Genomic DNA, 23,342 nt, shown 5'->3' on the forward strand with positions numbered 1-23,342 from the left:
TGGTCGAGGGGTAACCATTTTAGCCAACAGTGATACAGGAAGGCAATAAATTTTCAATATTTACAATCAAAACTACACTCGTTCGGACGAACACGTATCCTGCTTTGCGTGCAGACGTACGTGAAGAGACGGCAGGCAGGGTAGGGAATTGGTTTTTGAATAATTTCACCATAACGAAACAATGACCTCCGTTGCCCGGATGGAGCCGGATGAGTGGAATGTAGCCCTTTCCATCCCCTAATTCATGCCATTTGTTGCTGGCTAAAAGCTATTCCAGAGCAAAGCCTCCTTGTTGTCCTTGCAATCAGGAGCACGAGAGCGAAAGATAGAGTGTGTGGGAGAGAGTGAGAGTGAGAGAGTGAGAGAAAGATAATAAATGGTGGAACCACAATAAAATTGTTTACAATGGCAACTGCGTGCACCATTTTACCCTATTACATATGAACGCTTTATCTCCGAACTAATCGGAACCGATAAGTAAGCTGGGAATAGGAGGCTGCTTCTTTTTCTATACGTCCGGATATTTATTCTTGTTCTGCCCTATCATCTGGCAGTTTAGAATGGAACGGTTTGCTAATAGGCATGCAAATGCGTCCCACAATCTGTGACGCCTGTATTTACACCAGTTTATCACTTGTACGAGAAATTAGCCCCAAACCTACGACCGTGCCGGGTTTGGGTTCTTCCCGGGCTGGGACAGAGATTTAAAGTTTCCCTGCCTGTCGTGGGCAAATAGCAGATGATAAACCGATAAGGTTTGCTCGAGTCGTATTAGCATTCCGAAAGCTGCCGAGATTTGGGTATTTATAGTGGTTGGAGCTTTTAATGGACGAACGCATTTTATGTGAGGTGTTCATAAAAGTTTCTCGATTGTTTGGCATTGTTTTGTTGATATCGTTTATGTCGTAACACAACTCTCCACAAGCTCCATTAAATCTCATTCGCTCCCAACGAATGTCCAAGAAGTTGTCCACACCTCACCCGGCCCTTAATCAGTCTCCAGCTCGTGACTCGACCCGTAAATCAAGGGTAATGAAGGGATTGGATATTAAATAAAATGTGTCCTCCTGTAAGCATTTCTATGTTCTAATCATTAGAACATTATTAGCTGCTATATGAGACTGTCTCAGAAGCATAAAATTAGCCGTGTTTATTGGGAAGGATTTATGTGCCCCTGAGGAAGATGTTAAATGCGGTTTGTCTAACCTTAGCATTCTTGTTGTGAAATTTAATGATAAAAAAATAGAAAAAAAAATCTTAGTTACCCTATAAAAGTTATCAAAATAAAATGTTAAACTTCAATATAAAAGAATCAACATTTTACACACTTCTTACTTTTACGACTCTAAACTCCCGAGCAAGCAGTTTCGTTGCCAACCACAACCAGATTGGCTTGTAATAGTGCAACTTTTGAAGTAATTGTATCGTGCGACATGTTTTAATTGCGTTTAAAAATTTATCCTAAACACCATGCAACTCCACACCGGCCATTACTCAGGTAAGCTACGCCGGATTGCTAGTGTACGCTCTAAAATGCATCCCAATTTCAGTGGAAAAATAAAACGAACGCTAGCCGCTGTTCGTACAAAACTCGTACCGGCTATCTACTAACGGATTGCATGGAATTATTTATCTGCACAAACCCTACATCTGGTCAGGTACTGGGCGGCAAAACGTTGCGGCTTAGTTTGTGCTGCCATTGTGTGTACGTCCGGGCATTATTACTGCATGGAATATTTCTTCTCATGTTTCCCTGCCCGTTCGCCGCCACCTTCGGGCGTTTGGAATGAAATTAATTCCTGCTCATTCTGCCTGGGTGCGCTTCGGGGGTTTTGATGTGTTTGCACCTTGCCCAGGAATGTTGCCGGAGGTTTGAAGAATAAAAGAATGGATTTTGATGACTAGTTCCAGTCCACCGTGCCGGGTGATTCTGAGTGTTCATTTAGAGGGAAGATGGGGGCTCCGATAAACCGTACCGGCGCGCCACAAAAAGCCGTAGATTCACAACTGTCAACTACTCCTGGTACGTCTCACTATCATCAGCACGGCACGAGAGAAAGATGGAGCGTAAAAGTGGATGGGCCACCAAGCGCCGACGATAGACACAGGGTTTATGACATATTTTATTGGGAAACGGTTTTCGGTACACACCGAGCCACAAACAACGTCACTGGTAAAATATTTTAGTTCTAGCTATTCCATGGTTTGTGGGCCAAGGATTTTTTTCCCTACTCTCTGTCCTCTTTTTCCTCCTATCCCGCCATCGCTTCCCATCGCATCCATTTATCAGTGCGGGTCGAAAAGCTACGGATGAATTCTGACACCACACTCGGGTATTGTCCCAGGACACCGTACCATCCCCGATGCCCTTTTGTTATCTCTGCGGTAGGTGAATTTTAATGAACGATAGCATGGTAATCCCTCTTTTATGATTTATTTATGGCTGCAATTTGGAAACGATGTACTAGCTACCCCGCAACCCGGACATTTCGAACCTGTCCTGCCGCAAGCGTCGGTGCTCTGTCCAACGATTGTCCAGTTTTTGATCAGCTCAGACTGCTGGATGATACGACTCGTTGGGTCACATCGTTGCGATCTGAGGTACTCAAAAAAGGTCCCCCACCGGCAGGGTTGCCCACTTCATACCGATTTTGGCATGGACAATCCAGTTGAGGACTGACAGGAGCTTGTATTGTCTTTTTTTGTGAGGGTTATAGTTCTAAAAGTGAATTGTTCTATTGCGATCAAAGTCGAATGTAGGGAAAAAGGAATCCGAACGAGTAGGGATAACTGGAAGATTACACAGCTTTATGAGGTCGAGATGTTAAGTATCTGTAAAACAGTGTAATGGGCGTGACTGAGGCTTTTTTGTGATGGTTACATGTGGTTGGCATTGCAAGTTCCCCATAATGGATGCGAGTAAGTAAGTAAGTAAGTAAGTAAGTAAGTAAGTAAGTAAGTAAGTAAGTAAGTAAGTAAGTAAGTAAGTAAGTAAGTAAGTAAGTAAGTAAGTAAGTAAGTAAGTAAGTAAGTAAGTAAGTAAGTAAGTAAGTAAGTAAGTAAGTAAGTAAGTAAGTAAGTAAGTAAGTAAGTAAGTAAGTAAGTAAGTAAGTAAGTAAGTAAGTAAGTAAGTAAGTAAGTAAGTAAGTAAGTAAGTAAGTAAGTAAGTAAGTAAGTAAGTAAGTAAGTAAGTAAGTAAGTAAGTAAGTAAGTAAGTAAGTAAGTTCAGTATCATTAAACACATTAAAAGCAGCATCAAGACTATCTCCGCTCTCTACAACTGCCTACGTCAATCACTCCAATCAACAGCAGAACTCGGTTTAAATTGTCTTCACAATGTCTTACGTCATATTTACGGATCCAGACCTGTGATACCAATGATGACATTGATTGCACAGTTTTAGGCGTGATGTTCCACGCATTTTCGCCCTCAACAGAGACAAGAATCACAAACATTGTAGTCTATTTTCTTCGGACACCAGAGGAAATTGCTTCAAGGCGTTTAAACTGTTGTTTAAGTTTTTGGGACCAATTGATTGAAAGATGTGTTATGCTCAGAGAAAACAATTTCACAAGAATGTCAATAACTTACCAATACCAATGCCCATCTCATACAACGAAGAATTAATATTTAGCTTCACACAGATCCTTCCTTTTTGAACTAGATTGATTTTTTCCAAAGGATTTGTTGCTTACTGCTCTGTACATCACAACCAGTGCATGAATTGAGTGCTAGCGTTAATCAGGGCTAGCGCTAGAGAAAAGATGCCGCTGGCGTAAAGATTAGTAGAACTTTTTTAATATAAACTTTTCCGATTCACAACCTCGTTTTTTGGCGGCCATAAAAATGTTACGACTGACGAGCATGTTACTGGCTGCTATACGACCCCCTTCCATTTCTCAAAGATCGATACCGAACAATGGAAGAAAATGTGAGTTAAGGATTTTCCGTTCTGCGGCTCTTAAGAAAGCGCCGGCAATTATTGCCGTCGATCATCCCTTTCCGGGGTGTGACACAGTTTGTAAAGTCGCTTAAAAATCATATTGTGAAACTTTTATTATAAGCCCGGTTCTTTACGCTGCCAAATGAAGCCGCACATACTCAAGGGCACTGACACTGTGCACGGTGCTTTGAAACACATGAGGATTCATCGTTCGCTGTCGATGATTCTGCCGCACGTGAACAGAGACCGTTGCGCACTCCACCGAAAGTGCTCCCCAGTGAACCGTTCGGAATGAAAATTAATTAGAATGTAGAACTTTCAATTGAATGGTTGCTTTCCCCTTTGAATGTTCCGCAAGGAAATAACGAAAGAAAGGATTTTGCTGCGTGCTGCAAAACACGTGTTCTTCGGTGCTCCGTATCTGTAACAGCAAAAGATTGAAATTGATGATCGAAATAACCATTTTGCGTTGAGCTGCAGCAGTGTAATGAAAGAAGTAATGAGAATTGTTCAATCTCACCGTAAGGCAACGTGCCAGATGCGTTCCGATGGCTTCGTGCGGTGCACCCATTTCCTCCCGGGGTGGGGTATTGTTAATAATGGACGATTGCATTAGCAAGAAGCACCAATTAATTAATGGTTGCTTGTAACGGGGGGCTTAGATTTGTGCCTTTTCCGTATAAGTGTAAGAATGTTGCATACTGTTGCTGGTAATTCGAATATATTTTACCCAGTGAAACGAGATAATGTTCTTTATCAAAGCGTATTGAATTGTTGAACTTATTGATTCAAGAAAAGTTGTCAAGTAATAATAAGTATGAACTCTCATTTCTCAAGACACTTTATAAAAAAGTTGAGTAAAATTGAATAAATTGGTCTGATTTGATGAAGGAAATTGTAGCGCCTGCAAGTATGCAACCGCTACATACACTATGATCTCTTCGCCTAAAAGTATGCAATCCGAATTGCTTGTAAGGAAATCGCCATCCATTCCATTTTCAGGTTTTCATACCGGAATGCTTTATGGATTTTTGGAGAGGCTTAAAAGGAATTAAACGGTACATTAACAAAATATATCTCTTTACTTAAATAGCAGCATTGCCTGAATCAAGTTTTCCTTTTCAGGTTTAATGTAATTCCCACGAGAATAATCTTTAATTGCCTATCATTACAGGTGAGAATTCAAAACATATCTTAAATGTTTGTAGCTACTTCTTTTGCTAAGCTTTTCAATGTTCGGCCAAAAAATTCCAGCATCCAAGGTCGTAACGTACAGTGACTCCCGTCTTGCGTCACGTACATGTGCCATATGGTAGCGATTTTGGTTGCTCAGGCAGTCAGGCTTCAGAACGCAACCCCACAAAAGCCTACTCGGAAAATCTATTAACGATCAAATCTAACTACCGTCTGCATTCGGTAATGGTTACACTTCGTCAGCTACAGCCAAGTGGCCACAGACCAGTGAAAACTACCAGAGCGACTGTTAGATTGTGGTGTGCTATATCTGTGCTTTTTTCTCCCAAACCAAACACCCATTCGTGACACAATTTGTACCGTATGCTGATGGTGCGTCGTACCGTTGCTGGTTTCCCTCTGCTGCGTTACGGAAGAAAGACTATTAACTCGAAGACACCAGCGAGATGTTGTGCAGACTGCTGCCGCTGTTACAGCTGCATGGGGATTTTCTAGTGCGAAAAGCACAACCATAAACCATGCACTTGAAACTATAGTCCACTGTGTCCATAGGCATCATCGCAGCTAGCGGACTGCTCTAGAGGGGCTAGGAAAAAAAACAGGAACCATACACCGTACGAGCTTGTGGCCCAACCCTTACATAATGCATGGCTTTTACTTCTGCATGGAGACGCATATTTTCTCGTGCCTGGCGCAGAGCATTCGGCACGATACACGAGCACACACAGTGTCGGATCGGTTGCGATTCATTCTAACGATGCGTGCTGTGGTCAGTGAAAATTTTCATTGTAGCTAACGAGCACTCCAGGATAGTATCAATAGAACGTAGAAAAAGTATTAAAATAATTTCGTTAAGTACTATTTATTTGTTTTATTTTTTGTTTGTTCAATTTAATTGTTTGAACCATTATATTTCTATCTGTACTTTCCAATATTGTGGCACATTTTCTTGTGATTTTATTTTTTTATGTTGTATTATTTGATCTTTAATTTCATAGTACAATATTTTGTATTATGTTATATGTTTTTTTCTATTTTATCCATTTTGTTCAAAATATTTTCCAACATTCATTTTTATCTTTTCTACCGCTCATATTACGTCGCAATTGGAACGGCGAAAAGGGGCGGTATGAACTCCATTTACTTTACATTTATTTCCCGACCTCGAGTGCAGCCGCTGGTTGTTTTCACTGTTGAGAAAACCCATGCACTATCCTTACACTCCCATCCTAACCCATCTTGCCACCAGCTGGTGGACCCAACCGTTACTATCAACCGGAACCAAGCATACTAGCGCTAGCACAGCAGTTTTTGTTACCATCCTGCTGCTTTATCTGCGTCTGCCGGCGACAGGAGCACGTCGTATTTCGCAGGCGTCGCCATTAGACATTGTTGTTGATACGTTGTAGTATTGCGTGACGGTGCTGCTACTATCGCTAGTACTGCTGTTACAGTGAACTTCAACGAACAGCTGCCATGGCGATGGCAATGCGTTTGAAACCCGGTGGTTGTATGGAAATTGTTCGCATTTCTTCACATCCGGAAACATTCATTTTTGTGTGTCATTTCCTTCCGCAAAACTAAATCATTCGTATTATACATCTAATCTACTGGAACGCATTTTGCGCCGACTCCACCAACGATTTGGTGTAATTTTATGCTTGAATATTTGTTATTTTTTAATTAAAGGTATTTTTATTATTAGTATCGATTTTTGTTTGATAGTGCGTAAATTTTTACAATCATTCATCAGCTTTTTTCCTAACATTTTATACACACATTTACTTGATGGTTATGCTTTTTTTTAACCAGATTGCACTGGTCATTCTGCATTCTTTTCCCGCTTCTTCTTGTTCGGTGGCGCACTGTCCGATTTGTCGTACAGTCCGGCCCGAATGAACCGTTTAGCAGCCGGCTTATCTAGCTGGGGACGTTTGGTTAGGTTATCGTGCACCATTTGTAACCGTTTCATTGCTTCCCGCACCCGGTCGAGATCCGATTTGATGTCATCCTGTAAAAACGAACCACCAGTTAGTACATTCTCTAAAGGCAGTCTTGTTAGCTTTCACTTACCATGACCGTATTCGGACGACCAAGCAGCTTCTCGTGCATCCAAAACAGTGAGTTCACGCAGAACGCACATAGCGAATCGAACCGAACCTTTTGCTCTAGTGTAAAGTTGGCATAATTATCGTACTCACGATTTACGTTCGCTAGCGTTTGCTGGATCTCATCGATGGTTTGCATGAGGTTTTCATTGTTGCGTATGAACACAAGATCTCCCTTGAGCACACCGTATTCGGCCGCGTGTTCCTCCGCGTCCACATCTATTTTATCCACCATTTTCCAAGAGGGACAGTTAGGGGCGAATTAACTCCACTTGGTGCCAAATGAGACCGAGTTTTATGCGGAATAAAGTAAGACTTCCTATGAAATTTTCCCCTACACTATTTTCTCGTGGAGTATGCACGCGCCGGGAAAACACAAAAGTAAACAAACAAATGTCGCTGCTGGCTTGTCAACACAATGTGAAGCGTTTTAACTGTAGCGTTTACGAGGGATGTGAAATCCGGGAGATCATTAAATTTAGAAGTTCAATATCTCGTTTTCTTCATTTATAACGATTGTTCTGCAATGCAACATCTTTAATCTATAACTTCAATGTACGTTGTTCTGAGTAAATTACAATGAAATAATGGAAAACTCCCAAACATTGATCAAATTTGCAAATGACATTGCTAGTGTGTACACTGCCATGACAGTCCTCAGCTGTTTGATGCTGTTATTGTTGTTGTCCAGCATTGTTTATTGGTGGGGAAAAAGGGATTCCCAGCGATTCATACATTGAACCCCACTTAAATTTCAATAAGTTGCACGAAAATCTTCATTTTTTCATCGTAAGTAAGTGCACCGGCAGCTGCAGAGCCTTGGGAACTCTATCAATCGCTTTAAATCGAAAGCAACTCTCAATATCCGTGGTTTTCGCGTAAGTGATTGTATTGTGTAATCTTGTTGTTGTGCTCTTTCTGTGATGTTTATCTTCTTTTTTTTAATTAAAATTGAAACATTACTTTGAGACGTCCTATACACTTCTTTTACTGCTAAATTTCACCATAAAACCTCAGTTCTGTACATTCAAAAAACCCCGTTGGTACTCCACAAGCCACCATTCCTTTCAAATCGCCGGGACCGGTTTTCTGATTTGCTTTCTTTTTTTCCTTTCCCTCGGATGCACGTAGGATGAACTATTTACGCACAGCATGCGAAATCGCACGTACATCGTCAGGTGTATCACGATCTGCGACGCTGCTGAGATCACGTAGCACCGCTCCTCGATCTTTCTGCTCCCAGATCGAACAAAAACCACAACAACCGAAACCTTCACCAGCAGGATCAAGCACCGGAAGCAATGGGGCAAACATAAGCGCACACACCCACACCCCGAATGCGTTGGAGAAGCGTATGTTGGTGTTTATGAAACGCTACAAATCCATTGAGGAGGTTCCCAACTTTGTCAGGTAGGTGGTTGTCGTTTTCTTCGCTTGACCTTTGAATTGCAGTGTTTCTAACTGCATGCCATTTCCATTTTCTTGTTTACGCAGCCAGGAAAAGATGGAACGTGTCCGTAATCAGGTGCGAATCAAGATCGCCAATTACATGATGATTGCTACCGCGATCGGATGCATCGTGATGGTGATCAGTGGCAAAAAGGCACAGGAGCGTGGTGAATCCGTTGCCAAGATGAACCTCGACTGGCACAAGGAATACAACGAGAAGGCACGTGCCGAGGACGAGGCGTCTATGGCATCCGCATCGAAGAAGTAATATTCTTCCCAATTGTTGTTTTGTTCGAAGCTATCGAACGTTCAAAGTGTGGATGTATAGAGACTAGAAAATGATATATACCATCGTGTAAATACACAACTCAAGCCATTCAAATATTTAAAGGTTTTTCGGCACCGGAACCGCAAAGCGTAATGATGCTGGGTTTATTATGACATCCCGTTACTTCTAATGCATACAATCTTTTGTCTAGTATAATGTAATCGATTCCACGTTGTACCACTGGTTGGATTCAGTTGTGGAATTTTGTGTTTTACGCTGTAACGCTCGACGCAAGGAAGGAGAGAGATTTTGCAGCTGATTCAATAACCCTACATGTCTTTCGACAATGTCCAAGATCCGCTGTAACTGTTCGCGCACCGTTTCCTCCGTCGAAAGAATGAACTGTTGGTAATGAGAATCCAGCAGTACCATAATCCACTGAACCACCTGCTCGTCACTGTCGAAATTTTCCACATTGTGCAGGGTTTCACTGAGCGTTGCCATCGGGTCGACGAGAAGGTACTCCAGATGCTTCAGCAGAACTGCAACGGTGGGAAAATCTAGCTCCTTTCGAAGGTACGGAATTATCGCTTTGCGATTAAAGCTACACGACAAAACCACATTAAGCAGATCGAAATGTGATGCGTGGCTGGTTTGTGCTTCTACGATGATTTCTTGATTAGGCAGCTCAGATTCATCTTCGGGTGGAAATTCCGAAGTGCCGTCCTGGACCGAAGTATCTGCATCGAATTCTGGAACCGGTAGAGATAAAGCGTACGTTAACGCTTTCACGATCGTTCGTTCCGTAATGACCGAATATCGCTTAAGACACTTGGCGAGATCGGCGGTTTGGTGTGCCTGCACTAACAACGGTACGACTCGGTCACTAATCTCTGTCTCCGAATAACCGCTGCGTTCCAGCTCTTCCAGCGCGATTTCATATTTTTCACTCAAAATCAAGGGACCCAACGTGAAATCGGCATTGTTGAAAAGCTTTATCTGCACCGTATCCTTCGGCAGCGATGAACATTCAATCACGTCGATCAGAAGTCTTTCCCGATAAGACGCTCGAAGTGCTTCGTCAATTTCATGCTCACTGTACAATCGTTTGTACGGTGGTACCGCTGGATTGGCAGCCTTTTCGCTGTTCTCTTTTTTGCATAAGTTCAACGTGTCCACATTTACCACATTTGCGGACGCTGTTGCGTCGAAGGCGTACAAGTCCAACAGTTCACATTCTTCGTTAATGCTTTCGTCGTCGATCGTGTGCTCTAGGTCGAATGTTTGCATACTGCCAATCATGTCCGACAGTTGTTTCTTGCTTATTTTAAACGGTACCACAGCGAGTGTCTGTCCAAAGGCTAGCAGTATGTTGCTTTCCACCACCCAAAAGCGGGACGACACGAAGTACACCTTGAAGAACTGCTTCGCCTGAAACACCTTGAATTGTACGTTGAACAGTACCAGGATGGCACCGTCCTGGTTTTTGTTGTTCGCATAAAACGCCACATAGTCTTTACCAATGCTGGCCATCGAGAGTGGTTGCTTCACGTTGATCGTTTGTACCATTTCGATGAAGTTGCCCACACCTTCTTCGCGCTTTGGTGATTGGCCAAGGGAAAGCTGGAGATTAAATATGCGACTATCGGACCCTGGAATCGAACACCCTACATTAGCATTTTACTGGATGTACTCTTCAAACATCGTTACTTACAGATACTCAGCAACGATGGTCCATCACTTCCATCCACCACACAGCTACTAACGAGCTTTATATCTTCGCCGTGCCGTTGCAGTGCAATCTTTTCGAAACCATTCTGCATTTTTAAATCCGCCGGATTGAGAAGTGCATAGTATAGCTCCATCGAGCCGTCTTCCTCTTTCCGCACAAAGTACGTTAGCAGCGGTGTACCATTGTCCAACACCAATATTTGCACGTCTCGTATTGTGTGTGTTTTGGAATCCACGTTCAGCGCTGGTTCTGCATCGTTTGGATTGACTTTGTTTTGCTTTCTTGTTTCCAACGCACTCTCGAGCGATTCGCAACTTCCATCCGTGTACAGCAGCAACGTTTGGCCATTGCTCAAAGTAAACAGATCCAGCACTGTCCGATACAGCTTCACCTTCTTCGCCGTGTTGATATCGTCTTGATCTCGGTTCCAGCACCGTATGTATCTTCCACCGAAGACGCCCACGTAACGTTCGGATCGAAAATCGTACACCACTTTACTGCTGAGGCGGTCGAGTACGGTCCAACTTCGTATTTGTCTCTGGTTACTGAGCTGCAAGAACAAGAAATAGGAATAAAGTTAGGCAACCCAACACTCCAGCAGTGGTCCGGCAACAGTCACTCACCTTGACGACTAGTACGATATTTCTTCCGAGCGTGTTAATAACACATCCGGGATCGACATCCCGCGACAAGCCAAGGAAATCTTCAATATTATTAATTGGACAGAGGTTGTAATAAGCGAGTAATTTTGCCATTTCAGAGGATTTAACCGCGAACAGCCGGGAAAGTAAAAACAACGTGCTTTTTGTTTGGTGATTTTACAACGTGACAGCCAAGTGACAGTTTACCAAGCGAAGAAAAATGCAAACATGTCAATTTTGGCACAACGCTTGTCAAACGTCGAGCTGCACAGCGAGCTGGTGAAAAATGGTAAAATAAAAATAAAAGTTAGTGATTTAACAAATAATCATTGTTTCACATGGTTTGTTTTATAGTTAGCTGTTTGAATGTGATTGTGTTTTGGAAGAAAAGAACAACGTACAAACCACTTTGTTTGATTGCGTTTTCGGGGACCCATTGTGTTGTTGGCGCCGTAGTTGTGCTTGACAGGTGTGATCTGAGTGTGAACGTATCGCGTTGGAATCATACCGAGGAGCGGGTCGGCTGTGATTAAACGTGTGATCCAAGGAGAGCCGTAATTATCAACCCTTTCTGCAGATCGCATAGCAAACGAAATAACAACTTAAAATGGGTGGGAAACGCACTAAAGGTAATACCAAGGTAAGTGACACGCTCTTCTCCGTACCGTCCTGGTTGACGTGTACAGGCGGAACACCAGCGGCGTATCGCTGCTGTATCAATTTCACCATCCATGCTAATCGATTTTCCATCGTATGTGATCCTTTCGCTAGCCTTCAAGCAGTGGTCGCAGTGCGGAACTGCTCGGTACATCCGTACCGACGCTGTTCGGGTTTGCCGCACTGGACAGCACGAGCATGCCGGTTGTGCCCGGGTTCGTACAGATCGACGCAAACCACAGCGTCGACGAGATGGATCCCAACCTGGACGATACGCTGCAAATAGTGTTGCGCAAGATGCTGAAGAAAGATCCTACCACCAAGAAGAAAGCCTTGCTCGAATTTACCGAGCTGATGAACAGTGTCGAGCTGGAGGTGGTGAAGGCGGTGCTGCCCTTTTGGCCCCGCCTGTTCGTCAATCTGTCGACCGATGCGGAGCACCGGGTGCGTGAAGCGAGTCAGCAAGCGCAGGCCGCTATAGTGACGCGAGCCGGTAAAGAAATTGCACCCTTCCTGAAGCAGCTCGCTCCGGCCTGGATTTCTTCACAGTACGATACGTACGGACCGGCCGCTAGTGTAGCCCTGAATTCGTTCAATAGCGCTTTTCCACCGGGAAAGGTGAACGATGTGTTTGTGTTTTGTGAGAATGAAATCCTGGAGTACTACACGAGAAATCTGACCGTCCATACGGCCATCACGTTAAGCAATCCGAAGTGAGTGAATTCCACATCTGAGTGGGTGTTGCGTTTATTAAATCAATATTTTTTGCCGGTTGTTTTGCAGGTCACACACGCCGGAAGAATGTGAAAACAAATACCAACGCGTGCTCATATCCAGCTTGAGAGGCTATGCGCTCTATTTGAGCAAAATTCCGACGGAGAATCTAAAAAAATCGGCCGACAAAAATGGAACATTGCTCGAAAGTCCGAAATTCTGGACGTACCACAAGCATAAGACGGCTGCCATTCGATCTGCCTGGTTTGAGGTTATTTCTGCACTGTTGCAGCACGCAAAGTTCCTGGTGGAACAGCACCAAGCGCAGATTACGACGAGTGTATTCCAGTTCCTAGACGAAACGGATCCAACAGTTGTGACACACGTGTGGAGCTCGATCGTGCTGATCCAGGCCAATCTAGACGGGTGGCATAACCATCTCAACTTCGATAAGGCCGTTTTTCCGAAGCTTTGGAAGCTCCTCAAAACTGGCGGTGGTGGTAACGCTGCATGCGTGTATCCACACATGCTTCCACTCGTGTCAGGATTTACGCGCGAAGTGCTCGGCGAGGAACGGTTAGCAAAGTTTTACAACCTTTTCTTCGAGAGCATGAACGAAGGGTTGAAAGCGGTACAGTCGAGCCGGGCTGATGTTTCTGCCGTATCTCAGGCGTACTACGAAGCGTTCCAGTACGTGGTGCTGCAAACATTGCGCGATGAAACGATGCCGGAAGCGGCCCGGGAAGAGTTCTGTTTGAACATGCTCGAGCAACACTTGATCGGTGTGATTGCGTGGTGCATTACGAACGAAGCCGCTCAAGGGGGAAAGTACGTGTTTCAGAGCATGGCTAACCTGCTCGATCACTGGTGTCAGCACAGTGCCACCCATCAGCTGTACGTGCGTTTGCTCGTGACGTTCTGGGAGCGTTTGTACGGTGTCGTGAAGGAAAGTGTCGATTGCAAGGACAATACGGCAAGCATTACCGATTCACACATCGAGCTGGTGCAGAACCTACGACGAACTTCGCATAAACGGGTAAAGTTTGCGGTTGAAAATCCGACCGTCGATGCCGTGGATGGTGGAACCTGTCCATTGACTACCGGTGATCATGCGAATCGGTTCGAAAATCAGTTGCAGTTGCTGGTTTATCGAATCTGTCAGCTGTACATCGCGAAAATCAGTGTCGATCGTGATGAGGGATACATACTGCAGCTGGAGTATCTGGTACGGGCGTTCCAGTGCCGGGAGCTGTTTGTGTTCTTGGCATACGACAGCCCAAACATCAAGTGTCTGTTCGAAACGTTTGCCCGATGGCTACAGAACGAAAAGCTCCAGTCGGAATACGTCGTCGAATTGATCATGATCCTGTACAAATATCTAAACGCCGAGGAACGATTGGCGCTGCTCAATAAATGGATAAAGGTAAGTAATAACCATTCTTCATCGGTTTATTGAAAATAGGACAACGTTTTGCACGCGACTGTGGCATGCAAAATGCACCAAAATCATGAAATAGTACATCAACCTTTAGCATCGCGTGTTTTGCGAACTCCTCCGACTGTAGGCATGTTTTGCCAAACTGCAGACAAAACAAGTTTATTGCCGTCTTGTTAAGAGCAAAACCTCCCTTTGCACGCTAGGAATCGTCAATGTACGTATGCCCTTTTGTCGTTGACAGCGTTGTGATACTGAATGAAGCAATTGTCTTTTTGCGAAGCAAAACGATTTCGCACCGTTTCGTAAATATGAAGGTTCACTTCGGTGTGCCAAGAATGTGATGTCCTTTTACGAGGGAGTGTTCTTTGCTTTGTTTTGTTATTTACCGTTGCTATTAGTGACCTTTAAAGAGGTTTGCCGCACTTTAAAAAATTGCTGCAAAAATATACAAAAAAATGATTATGAATGTTGCAAAAAATGCGTTAATTCCTGTTTAAACATTTTGATTCTGTTTTGTGTAGGTAGAGAGCAAAATAAATATGTTATTTATAGCGTGAAATAATTATCTTGTATATCCATCTGGGTATACCATTAACTCAACATTATTGTCTCGTTTACTTATTACAGATGTCGAACAAAACCGTTCAAAGCTGGATCATCCTTCGTGCGCTCAGTCATCCACTGTGCCAGGAACCGAACATAAAGTTGTTCCTTTCGCAGCCAGAAGTGTCGAGTAATATAATCGAATGTGCTGTCGGTGTCGCAAATGGCAACACGAAAGACAACATGATACTCTTGCAAAAGTGCTTTTTCGTTGCCAGCAACGGTGAAATATTGATCGATGCCGAAACGTGTAAGAACATCATCGCCACCGTTACAGCCCCGTTACGGGACGCAACAAAGAAGGAATTACACGACGGATGTATAAGCTTCCTCGCACAAATTATGCCCGTCATTTGTAGCGATACCAGGTTGACGGAATTGCATCGAACGTTATTCTGCACGCTGTTCGATTTTAGCGTGCATAATGTGGTCAGCGATCACCTTTCGGAGGATACACTGTGGGAGGCAACAACGGCCTGGCAGGATGCACTGTCCGGTGAAGATATAGAGCTAGACGACACTCTCATCGCACTGTGCGTGGGTACGATCGACGATCGTTTGTGTACACTTGCCGGTGAGGTTCATGACGACATATTGATGCTGCTGGAGAGGGTAGCAGAAATTACCGCCAAATTGATTGCTTGTGCCACCGAAACTAACAAACACAACAAACCCAAACGTAGCCAACAGATTAACTTTATGTTGAAGCAACTGTTCGAAAAACGAGTATCCGAAGTACGCGGCCAAACGGAAGAGGTAGCAGTGTTGGCGGAATACATCGAGTTGCTGCAGGGACGGCTAATTACGAAGCAATCGAAACTAAACACATCGCCCGCACTGTCCAAGGAACAATTTGTTACCGGTATGAAGAACTCACTGATACGGGCACTCTGTTCCGTTAGTATCGTTTTGAAGTTGTCCTGTAAGGCGAAACTTAAACCACCGCCAATGAAAAGCGAAGTAACTGAAAGTATGGAAGTTGATCAACCACCTGCCGGTGATGAACGCCACGATATGGAGGTGTGCGAAAATTATGACGATGAAAACGAAGAACTATGGATTCTACACACGTGGTCGGAGTTGATCTACGAGAAGGTACTGTCTGTGATATATTTGGCCTCCGTTGGGGATACGGTTCTGTACAATACGGAACAGGTAAGCAACCAATGTAATATGTTCATTGGTACATTGTTAAATAATGTTCCATTTTTTTCTCGTTAGCTTGAATCGGTTGTGGAATGTTTGGTACTCGCAGTTCAAGAGAAGCTATCACTTCTGTTAAGAAATGTAGCACGTGATATCGTACAGGAGATTAAGCAGAAGCTGTTTGCCTTAGCGAACGAACACGGTATGTTGTGGGCAAAATGTCTTAATGCGCTTCTTGTGATCGATCAGTACGCAGATGAGGAAAATGGACCCGTTCTGTTATACGAGGACGCATCAACAGTAGCTAATAATAGTGAGGAGCTCGTGGCGTACATAAATATCGTGCAGGTAAGGTTATCGAATCTGTAAAATTTGATAGATTATTGAAGATTAATACCTATTTGTTTGCAGTGTTTAAGCGCCAAAATGAAACCCAAATGTCTTCCGATCGGTCCGAATCTGTTCGAAAACTATTTCGACTTAATGGTTAAGCTTTCGTCTGCACGCTGCTTGATAGAGAACCATTTCTCCACCAACTACAACGAAATCAACGATAGGAAAATCATAGGCAACTGCTTGATTGTACTGCATGAGCTCATCTCCAGACAAGCGACCAATAAAATGTTGCTGTATAATTGGTAAGTTATACTGAAATCAGTTTTACATTCATCCGCTCCGAGAGTTTTTTTTACCTTACGGCTTTTTGTCTTTGCTATAAACTTGTAGTGATCTTGCACAAGCTGAAGAAAACAAAATCTTTCTGGACGTGGAGGTGGCTAACGTGCTAACGGTGGTGTTGCGTCATTTTCCCTCCGAGTTGGATATCTCCAAGTGGGATTTCATCCGCATTGCGCTTAGCTCATGGACGCTTTCCGTTTCAAAAAGCTTTCCCCACTACCGCACTCACAATGTAAGGGCGAATGATGATGCTGGCGAATACTGTACCAGAGTTTCATAACCATTTTTCTTTCGTTATTTGCAGATATCGCTTTTCATCGCTGCTCTGTTTAGATTGTTTAGTGGGTTGATGCAGTTCTTTGCCGTAGAGAGAAAACGTAGCTCGTCGGAACTGTTAACAAATGTGATCGAGGAATGGGACAATGTGTTTGCGAAGGATGTTAATCTAGTACTGCTAAAGGCGTTTATTGGAATTGTTAATGCATTAGGTAGAAAACCTCCCGCCCTGTGATTGTTCGCCTCAAGAATCTTTTGATATTAATTATAATTCCTTATTTTTAGATTGCGAACGAAAGTCTGATCAATACTTTATTGAAAGCATTTGCTCGTATACAGAGGCGATTGATTTCAATCACGTATTTAAGGTGAGCTTTAGACGAATGCAGGCGTAATTCATTTTGATAAATTATTCATTGTTTGCATTTCGTTTTTGCCAGGCAAATAAAGTGGACTCAAAAACGTCCTTAGACGATTTGATCACATTTTGCCTGACGAACATTCGTCACTGGAATAAACGCGTCAGGTACGCGGCAACCGCAATACTGAAATCCCTGTCGATCGGGCTAGTTCAACGCGATCAAAAGCAGCTGCTTAAACGATCTGAAACTTCAGATCACCATCAGCAGGGGGGAGAAGAACCGGATGATAACTGGCATCTTTTGCGGCGATTCAAACTCCAGCTGGATGAGTACCACAACTTGTTGAACGAGTTCGTAACCGATTTTAACTACAAACCAACGGACACGGAAACTGCACAGAGCCAAGCTGAGAGTGAAAAGCAGCAAGAAATGAGATCTCACTGCTTGTCGTATCTGTTGCTCTGGGACTGTATTCTCGGTATCTGTGCCAAAGCCCCATCCGAGTTGCGGTCAATTTACACTTCGTGGATTTCACGCAACGAATTCGAAGAAGTAGGCATTGTTGGAACATGTTGCTCGGATCAGCTCTAATAATCAATTATTTATTATACTCGTCAGCTTCTTCTGCCGGTACTGTTTAAACTGATGCCTCAAGAAATACTACGCAATCCGGATTCCTGTGCCGTATATGGGCAGGCGATGTTTTCCAGTTTGGAATGGAATCAGATTAAAAGTAAGTTGAATCTAGACCCTTACCATTTCCGTCCTACGTTTGTTGCGGTTTCTCTTCCTTCTGTCCACTTTCATCCGTTTCTTCATTCGGGTTTTTTTCGACCGCTGCTACTTGATTCTCTTCAATTTCATCTATCGTTTGGTCTGCACTTCGGATGTTATCTTGTTCATTTTCATCCGTTTCTTCATTCGGAATATTTTCGATTACCGTTACTTGTTCTTCTTCAACTTCATCTATAATGTTATCGTTGTTAGCGTCCGTTTCGGATTCTTCTAAGTTTTCAACTGGCTGGGACGTTTCCTCATTTTCTATGTACATACTTTTGCGGCTTTCACCAATTCCCCTTTCCACTGCAAAGACTGCTTCATCCAGACAGTCGTAAATAATTTCCAATGAAAGTATACTTAGTGGTTCTAACTTGGGCGCAGCACCCTCATCACCAGTCGTTGGGAAATCCAGTTGGAAGACACTTGAGTTGACGGATACGAAAGATTCCGATTTTCTTACGTACGAAAAAGATTTTTGCTTATCAAACGTTATTCCGGTTTGCTCCATCATTTTCCATACCCAGTATCCAATTTTCTTGGACAATTCTACGTAGAAGTCGTTGATAACATCATTATCTTTTACGTTTTCTTGTTCGTCGACGCGAGGAATCGTTATGTCTAAAAAGCGACAAATATAGCGTAGAATTTCTCGTGAAATTCGTACTGCCTCTTCTGTTAACGATGGTTCGCTGGGAGTTAGATAGTAATCTCTTAGCTGTTTGGATAGTCTATCCATTACAATCCTGAGAAGCTCAATTTCCCAATGGTGGATCTTGTGAAGTAACTTTCGCTCCTGTTTAGCCATATGCCGTTGCCACATAGCTTCATCAGAATGTTGCTGCTTTGCATACCCCATCGATTCCTTGATGGTAACAAACGGTTTCGGTTCCAAGAGGCTCTGTAAATGTTGTTTTTGTTTCGGCGAAAGTTGTGTCGAATATCTTTCTAGCGTGGTCTTCACGTGAGTTGCGCCAGGTCTAGCTAACGTTTTTATACGATTCGTTGCCGATGAGAGCTTATGATTGACGTAGTAAGGTTTCTTTCGGTGTATCTAAAATATTAGCAAAAGGAATGTAATTAATGTGTGTGCTTGAATTACGCTCTGTAGACACTCACGAATTCTTTAGGGCTTGCGATAAAAGCTATGTGATCCGACGGATTTAACACCTCACGATCCAGGATGAAATTGCCACTGTGTTGACATTTTTGATACTTTGGTGGACTAGGATATACTAATTTGCAAACACTAGGCACATCACGCCGTTTTTCGGACCTTCTTTGTTGTGCCACAAATTTTCTGCTAGCCAGCCGCTCCTTCGTACCTTTCCGTAGTTCTGCCTCGAGTGATGGAGCTGTGTCCAGTGTGGGTAGTTCCAGAGGGAAAAGCTCATAACAGGTTGCTTTATTTTGTGTACAAGAATTTTCCATGTTTGTGTCGTCCAAAAGGTGACTTCCTAGGCGAATGTGTCTTGCAAAAGGTGTAAAAGTTTTGAAACAACTGTGCCGTCCACTTCTAAACAATGGCTACTGCGTATTTTAATTGTGAATATTTTTCCTCTCCTACTAGATCCGAGCACAAAGCTGGAGCGTTACGCTTGTCATCTTTACGCCCAAACCCTCCGTCATCTGCCCGTGATCTTGCGCCGCTGGTTCAACGGACTAAACCATCGGTATTCATCAACCGTGAGCAAAATAACGGCCAACTCCGTATCGGGCTTGCTGTGTCAGGAAGAATTCCAAGCACTAATCGATCGCAAGGATCGACAGGACAATATGCAGATCAAGGTACATTCGGCTTTGCGGCAAGTGATGGCAGTGTACTCGATAGACGAAGCAAAGATCGAGCTGCATATTACACTACCGAGCAACTTTCCGCTCGGTGCCGTTACGGTGGAAGGTGGAAAGCAAATCGGAGGTCGTCTGCAGTCCCGCCAGGTCGTTATGCAACTATCCATCTTTCTGACTCATCAGGTAGGTTTAAATGTCCCTGACGATTGACCAATAGTTAATGTTGTTTTTTCTTCGACATTTGAATGTTTATCTCTCTAGAACGGATCCATCAACGATGGACTATCGCTGTGGAAACGTAATTTGGATCGCAAATTTGAAGGTGTAGAGGAGTGCTATGTGTGCTATAGCGTTATCCATCAAGATACTTGCCAACTGCCAAAGTTGTCCTGCAAGACCTGCAAGAAGAAGTTCCACGGACCTTGCTTGTACCGATGGTTCAGCACGAGCAATAAATCAACCTGCCCCATTTGCCGACACATTTTCTAGGAGGTGTTGGGTTTGTTGGAATGCTTGCGAAGGACCTTTTCGAGTAGGACGCACAATTCGGACGCAAATTCGACATACCGTGTACTGTTATGCAAGGTAAATTGTAAGGATAGTAAGATGTCTTTATTTAAATCACATTCAAGAATAATCAATATGCGAACAAATGAAACATATTTTCTAGAGTCTAAGAATTATTCGCTAGCGTTGTGCGAATCCAATCGTGATAATATGACACTCGGGCGTAACCATCCGGAAAACCTTTGGCACATGGTACGGCGAAGTTCGCCACACCAACCAGCTTTCCTTCATACACCAGCGGTCCCCCAGAATCGCCCTGAAACGAATCCACGAAAAGTAACATCAGCGAGAAGATCTAGGTGTAACTAAAAAAAAACAGTCAATACTTACAAAACAAACACCTTCTCCTTTCTTTGTCAATGTGCAAACATGTCCGACGTCAACGACATTTGGACTGTTGGCGTCGTGGATGCGCTTACATTCTTCGTAAGGCACATATTTCAAATCGATCGTTTGAAGCTTATTGGTCGTTGGTCCAACCGCAGATAGTAACCCCCAACCAGTCAACGTCAGCGTTGCATTTTCCGGCAATTCTTGCTCTGAGTAAGCAATGGACTGTACAAGATCATTGAACTGTAGTACCGAACTTAGCTTCACTAGTGCGATATCGTTGTGAAATTTAGGTTTGTTGTAGCGGCTGTGAACGAAAAACTTCTCCACCGTGTAACGTTGGCCACCGGAATTCAGGAGGTTTGTGCCAACAAGCACTTTCATTAGCTTCGGCGTTGTTAGTTGGACACAATGCGCTGCTGTGAGTACCCACTGGCGATCAATGATGGAACCACCACACGAATGTCCAAACAGGCTTTGCAGAGAAACCTGGAATGGAGCTGAACCGGGAGCCGCATCGGTACCACCTACAACTCGATTATTCACCTTGTCGACGTCCGGAATGGGATGAGCTGTTTCACAACGTTTTAACGGCTGGTCAGATTCGTCAAACATCAACAACACCGAGAAATTCTTACCGAAGACGGCACAGAACACTGCAAACAGTGTGAGCACTATGAAGGACCTCATGATGGAAGCTTCAACTGAACAGGTATGTAACTGATGGCAAGACTGTAAATTTCAATTCATATTTATACCTCGTCTTTTTTAATCTGAAGTATTACGGTATTATAAGATAGCAGGGTATTTAACTGATTTTTCCAGACATGGATTTATTGTCCAGGAATTGAACATTGAAAACAACTCAGCAAACAAGTGTTGTAGTTGAAGAGTGTTACAGCTTTTTCATAATGAGACACGAACTGGGGATTCAACGACGTTTTATTCAAGATTTGAACCGCTCTTCACAAGGGCTTTGAGCGATAACTGAGTATTCCAACTTTTAAACTAGATGAGTAATTTTGTATTGATTATTTATATTTAGCAAGGACCTTAATAATCTTAGATAGTTTGTTTCAGTTTCTATAATCTCCGATAGGCGTGTAAACTATGTTCGCAACATTGTGTACAATTGCTAAAATCTTAATTAGGTAGAAAGTGTTTATTATGGACATCTCTGTGTATATTTTATTAATCTGCACTATTAGCAGAAGAAACAGATACATTTGAAGAGAAAGATGGCAGAGGGTATTATTGCAAGATTAACAAATCAATCTATTCGAATAATCGACTTACTTTCCATGAAGTAACCTTGTTTGAATTTTTGGAAGAGTCTGTCTAAGTAATTTTAATTTAATATTACATATTATAAAGTTTGGTAGTTTGTGTAGGTGGTAAGGTTTCTTTATTCATATCGAAGCATAATCAATCAATGAAGCATCTATGAATTGTTAGCCATTGTTGTACGAATCCAATCGTGATAGTAAGACACTCTGGCATAAGCATCCGGATAACCCTGGGCGCATGGTACACCAAAGTTCACCACGCCCACAAGCTTTCCATCATACACGAGCGGTCCCCCAGAATCACCCTGTAACGAGTTAGTAAATCGCTGCATCAACGAGATGTCTAAGTACGAGCCTCAGATACTCACGTTACAAGCGCCTTCTCCTTTCTTCGTCAATGTGCAGACATGGCCAATGTCGACATTTGGACTGTTATCGTGCAGACGCTTACATTCTTCGTAAGGCACATACTTCAAATCGATCGTTTGAAGCTTATTGGTCGTTGGTCCAACCGCAGATAGCAACCCCCAACCAGTCAACGTCAGCGTTGCATTTTCCGGCAGCTCCCGCTCCGAGTAAGCAATGGGTTGTACAAGATCGCTTAACTGCAGTGTTGATTTCAGTTTCACCAATGCAATGTCGTTGTGAAATGCAGGATTATTGTAGCGACTGTGGACGAAAAACTTTTCCACCGTATATCGTTGGCCACCGGAATTGAGGAGGTTTGTGCCAACAAGCACTTTCATTAGCTTCGGCGTTGTTAGTTGGACACAGTGCGCTGCTGTGAGTACCCACTGGCGATCAATGATGGAACCACCGCACGAATGTCCAAACAGGCTTTGCAGAGAAACCTGGAATGGAGCTGAACCGGGAGCAGCATCGGTACCACCTACAACTCGATTATTCACCTTGTCGACGTCTGGCGTGGGATGAGCTGTTTCACAACGTTTTAACGGCTGGTTAGATTTTTCAAACATCAACAACACCGAGAAATTCTTACCGAAGACGGCACAGAACACTGCAAACAGTGTGAGCACTATGAAGGACCTCATGATGGAAGCTTCAACTGTACAGGTATGTAACTGATGGCTAGACGATGAATTTCAATTCTTATTTATAGCATGTCTTCATTAATCTGAAGTATTACGGAACCATAACAAACGCACAGTGTATTGATCTTTCTGGGTAACGATTGATATCGATGATAGTAGATTTTTAATCTGTTTCTTTTAACAAGGATGCACTCGGAAGAGATCAAGAATCGGAAAACAGCTGTGTGTCAATATATGTGAAGATATGTATCATTATTCCAGTTGAAGAGGCTTTCACCTAAAGACGCACTTATTCATTGGCCGACATTTAAGCGGTCTCCAGGACAGTA

The 23,342-nt window shown here is 43.3% G+C and overlaps 6 protein-coding genes and 1 pseudogene across 7 annotated transcripts; 2 read left to right on the plus strand and 5 right to left on the minus strand.

The window, feature by feature from the left end:
* Positions 1-6,837: 6,837 nt before the first annotated feature.
* Positions 6,838-7,590, minus strand: LOC128304342 (uncharacterized). Its single transcript, XM_053041520.1, has 2 exons — positions 7,212-7,590; positions 6,838-7,149 (listed from the first exon to the last, which is right to left on the minus strand). The coding sequence occupies exons 1-2, from the start codon at positions 7,479-7,481 to the stop codon at positions 6,961-6,963; spliced, it is 459 nt and encodes a 152-aa protein (XP_052897480.1). The 5' UTR covers positions 7,482-7,590; the 3' UTR covers positions 6,838-6,960.
* A 357-nt stretch (positions 7,591-7,947) lies between these two features.
* LOC128301460 (UPF0389 protein CG9231) lies at positions 7,948-9,103 on the plus strand. Of its 2 annotated transcripts, XM_053037958.1 has the most exons (3): positions 7,948-8,124; positions 8,378-8,656; positions 8,741-9,103. In XM_053037958.1, exons 2-3 carry the CDS (start codon positions 8,379-8,381, stop codon positions 8,961-8,963), a joined length of 501 nt encoding a protein of 166 aa, XP_052893918.1. In that variant the 5' UTR covers positions 7,948-8,124; position 8,378; the 3' UTR covers positions 8,964-9,103. The 2 variants fall into 2 exon arrangements, with proteins under 2 accessions (XP_052893918.1, XP_052893919.1); XM_053037959.1 differs by lacking the exon at positions 7,948-8,124 and having other exon boundaries at positions 8,376-8,656.
* LOC128301459 (nucleolar protein 11) lies at positions 9,076-11,493 on the minus strand. The gene is made up of 3 exons (XM_053037957.1): positions 11,319-11,493; positions 10,678-11,245; positions 9,076-10,615 (listed from the first exon to the last, which is right to left on the minus strand). Exons 1-3 carry the CDS (start codon positions 11,448-11,450, stop codon positions 9,171-9,173), a joined length of 2,145 nt encoding a protein of 714 aa, XP_052893917.1. The 5' UTR covers positions 11,451-11,493; the 3' UTR covers positions 9,076-9,170.
* Positions 11,494-11,892: 399 nt separating this feature from the next.
* Positions 11,893-20,432, plus strand: LOC128301228 (E3 ubiquitin-protein ligase listerin). The gene is made up of 13 exons (XM_053037601.1): positions 11,893-11,976; positions 12,108-12,706; positions 12,777-14,130; positions 14,773-15,903; positions 15,970-16,242; positions 16,306-16,532; positions 16,621-16,804; positions 16,877-17,060; positions 17,134-17,216; positions 17,289-17,762; positions 17,829-17,943; positions 19,558-19,961; positions 20,040-20,432. The coding sequence occupies exons 1-13, from the start codon at positions 11,944-11,946 to the stop codon at positions 20,265-20,267; spliced, it is 5,289 nt and encodes a 1,762-aa protein (XP_052893561.1). The 5' UTR covers positions 11,893-11,943; the 3' UTR covers positions 20,268-20,432.
* On the minus strand, positions 17,977-19,439 carry LOC128301229 (uncharacterized). The gene is made up of 2 exons (XM_053037602.1): positions 19,107-19,439; positions 17,977-19,041 (listed from the first exon to the last, which is right to left on the minus strand). The coding sequence occupies exons 1-2, from the start codon at positions 19,416-19,418 to the stop codon at positions 17,977-17,979; spliced, it is 1,377 nt and encodes a 458-aa protein (XP_052893562.1). The 5' UTR covers positions 19,419-19,439.
* Positions 20,433-20,451: 19 nt separating the features above from the next.
* On the minus strand, positions 20,452-21,425 carry LOC128301230 (chymotrypsin-1-like; annotated as a pseudogene).
* Positions 21,426-22,116: 691 nt separating this feature from the next.
* Positions 22,117-23,049, minus strand: LOC128301880 (chymotrypsin-1-like). Its single transcript, XM_053038543.1, has 3 exons — positions 22,962-23,049; positions 22,330-22,895; positions 22,117-22,266 (listed from the first exon to the last, which is right to left on the minus strand). Exons 1-3 carry the CDS (start codon positions 23,011-23,013, stop codon positions 22,117-22,119), a joined length of 768 nt encoding a protein of 255 aa, XP_052894503.1. The 5' UTR covers positions 23,014-23,049.
* Between the last annotated feature and the right edge of the window lie 293 nt (positions 23,050-23,342).

The sequence above is a fragment of the Anopheles moucheti genome, chromosome 3, assembly GCF_943734755.1.
Source record: "Anopheles moucheti chromosome 3, idAnoMoucSN_F20_07, whole genome shotgun sequence".
NCBI lineage: Eukaryota > Metazoa > Arthropoda > Insecta > Diptera > Culicidae > Anopheles > Anopheles moucheti.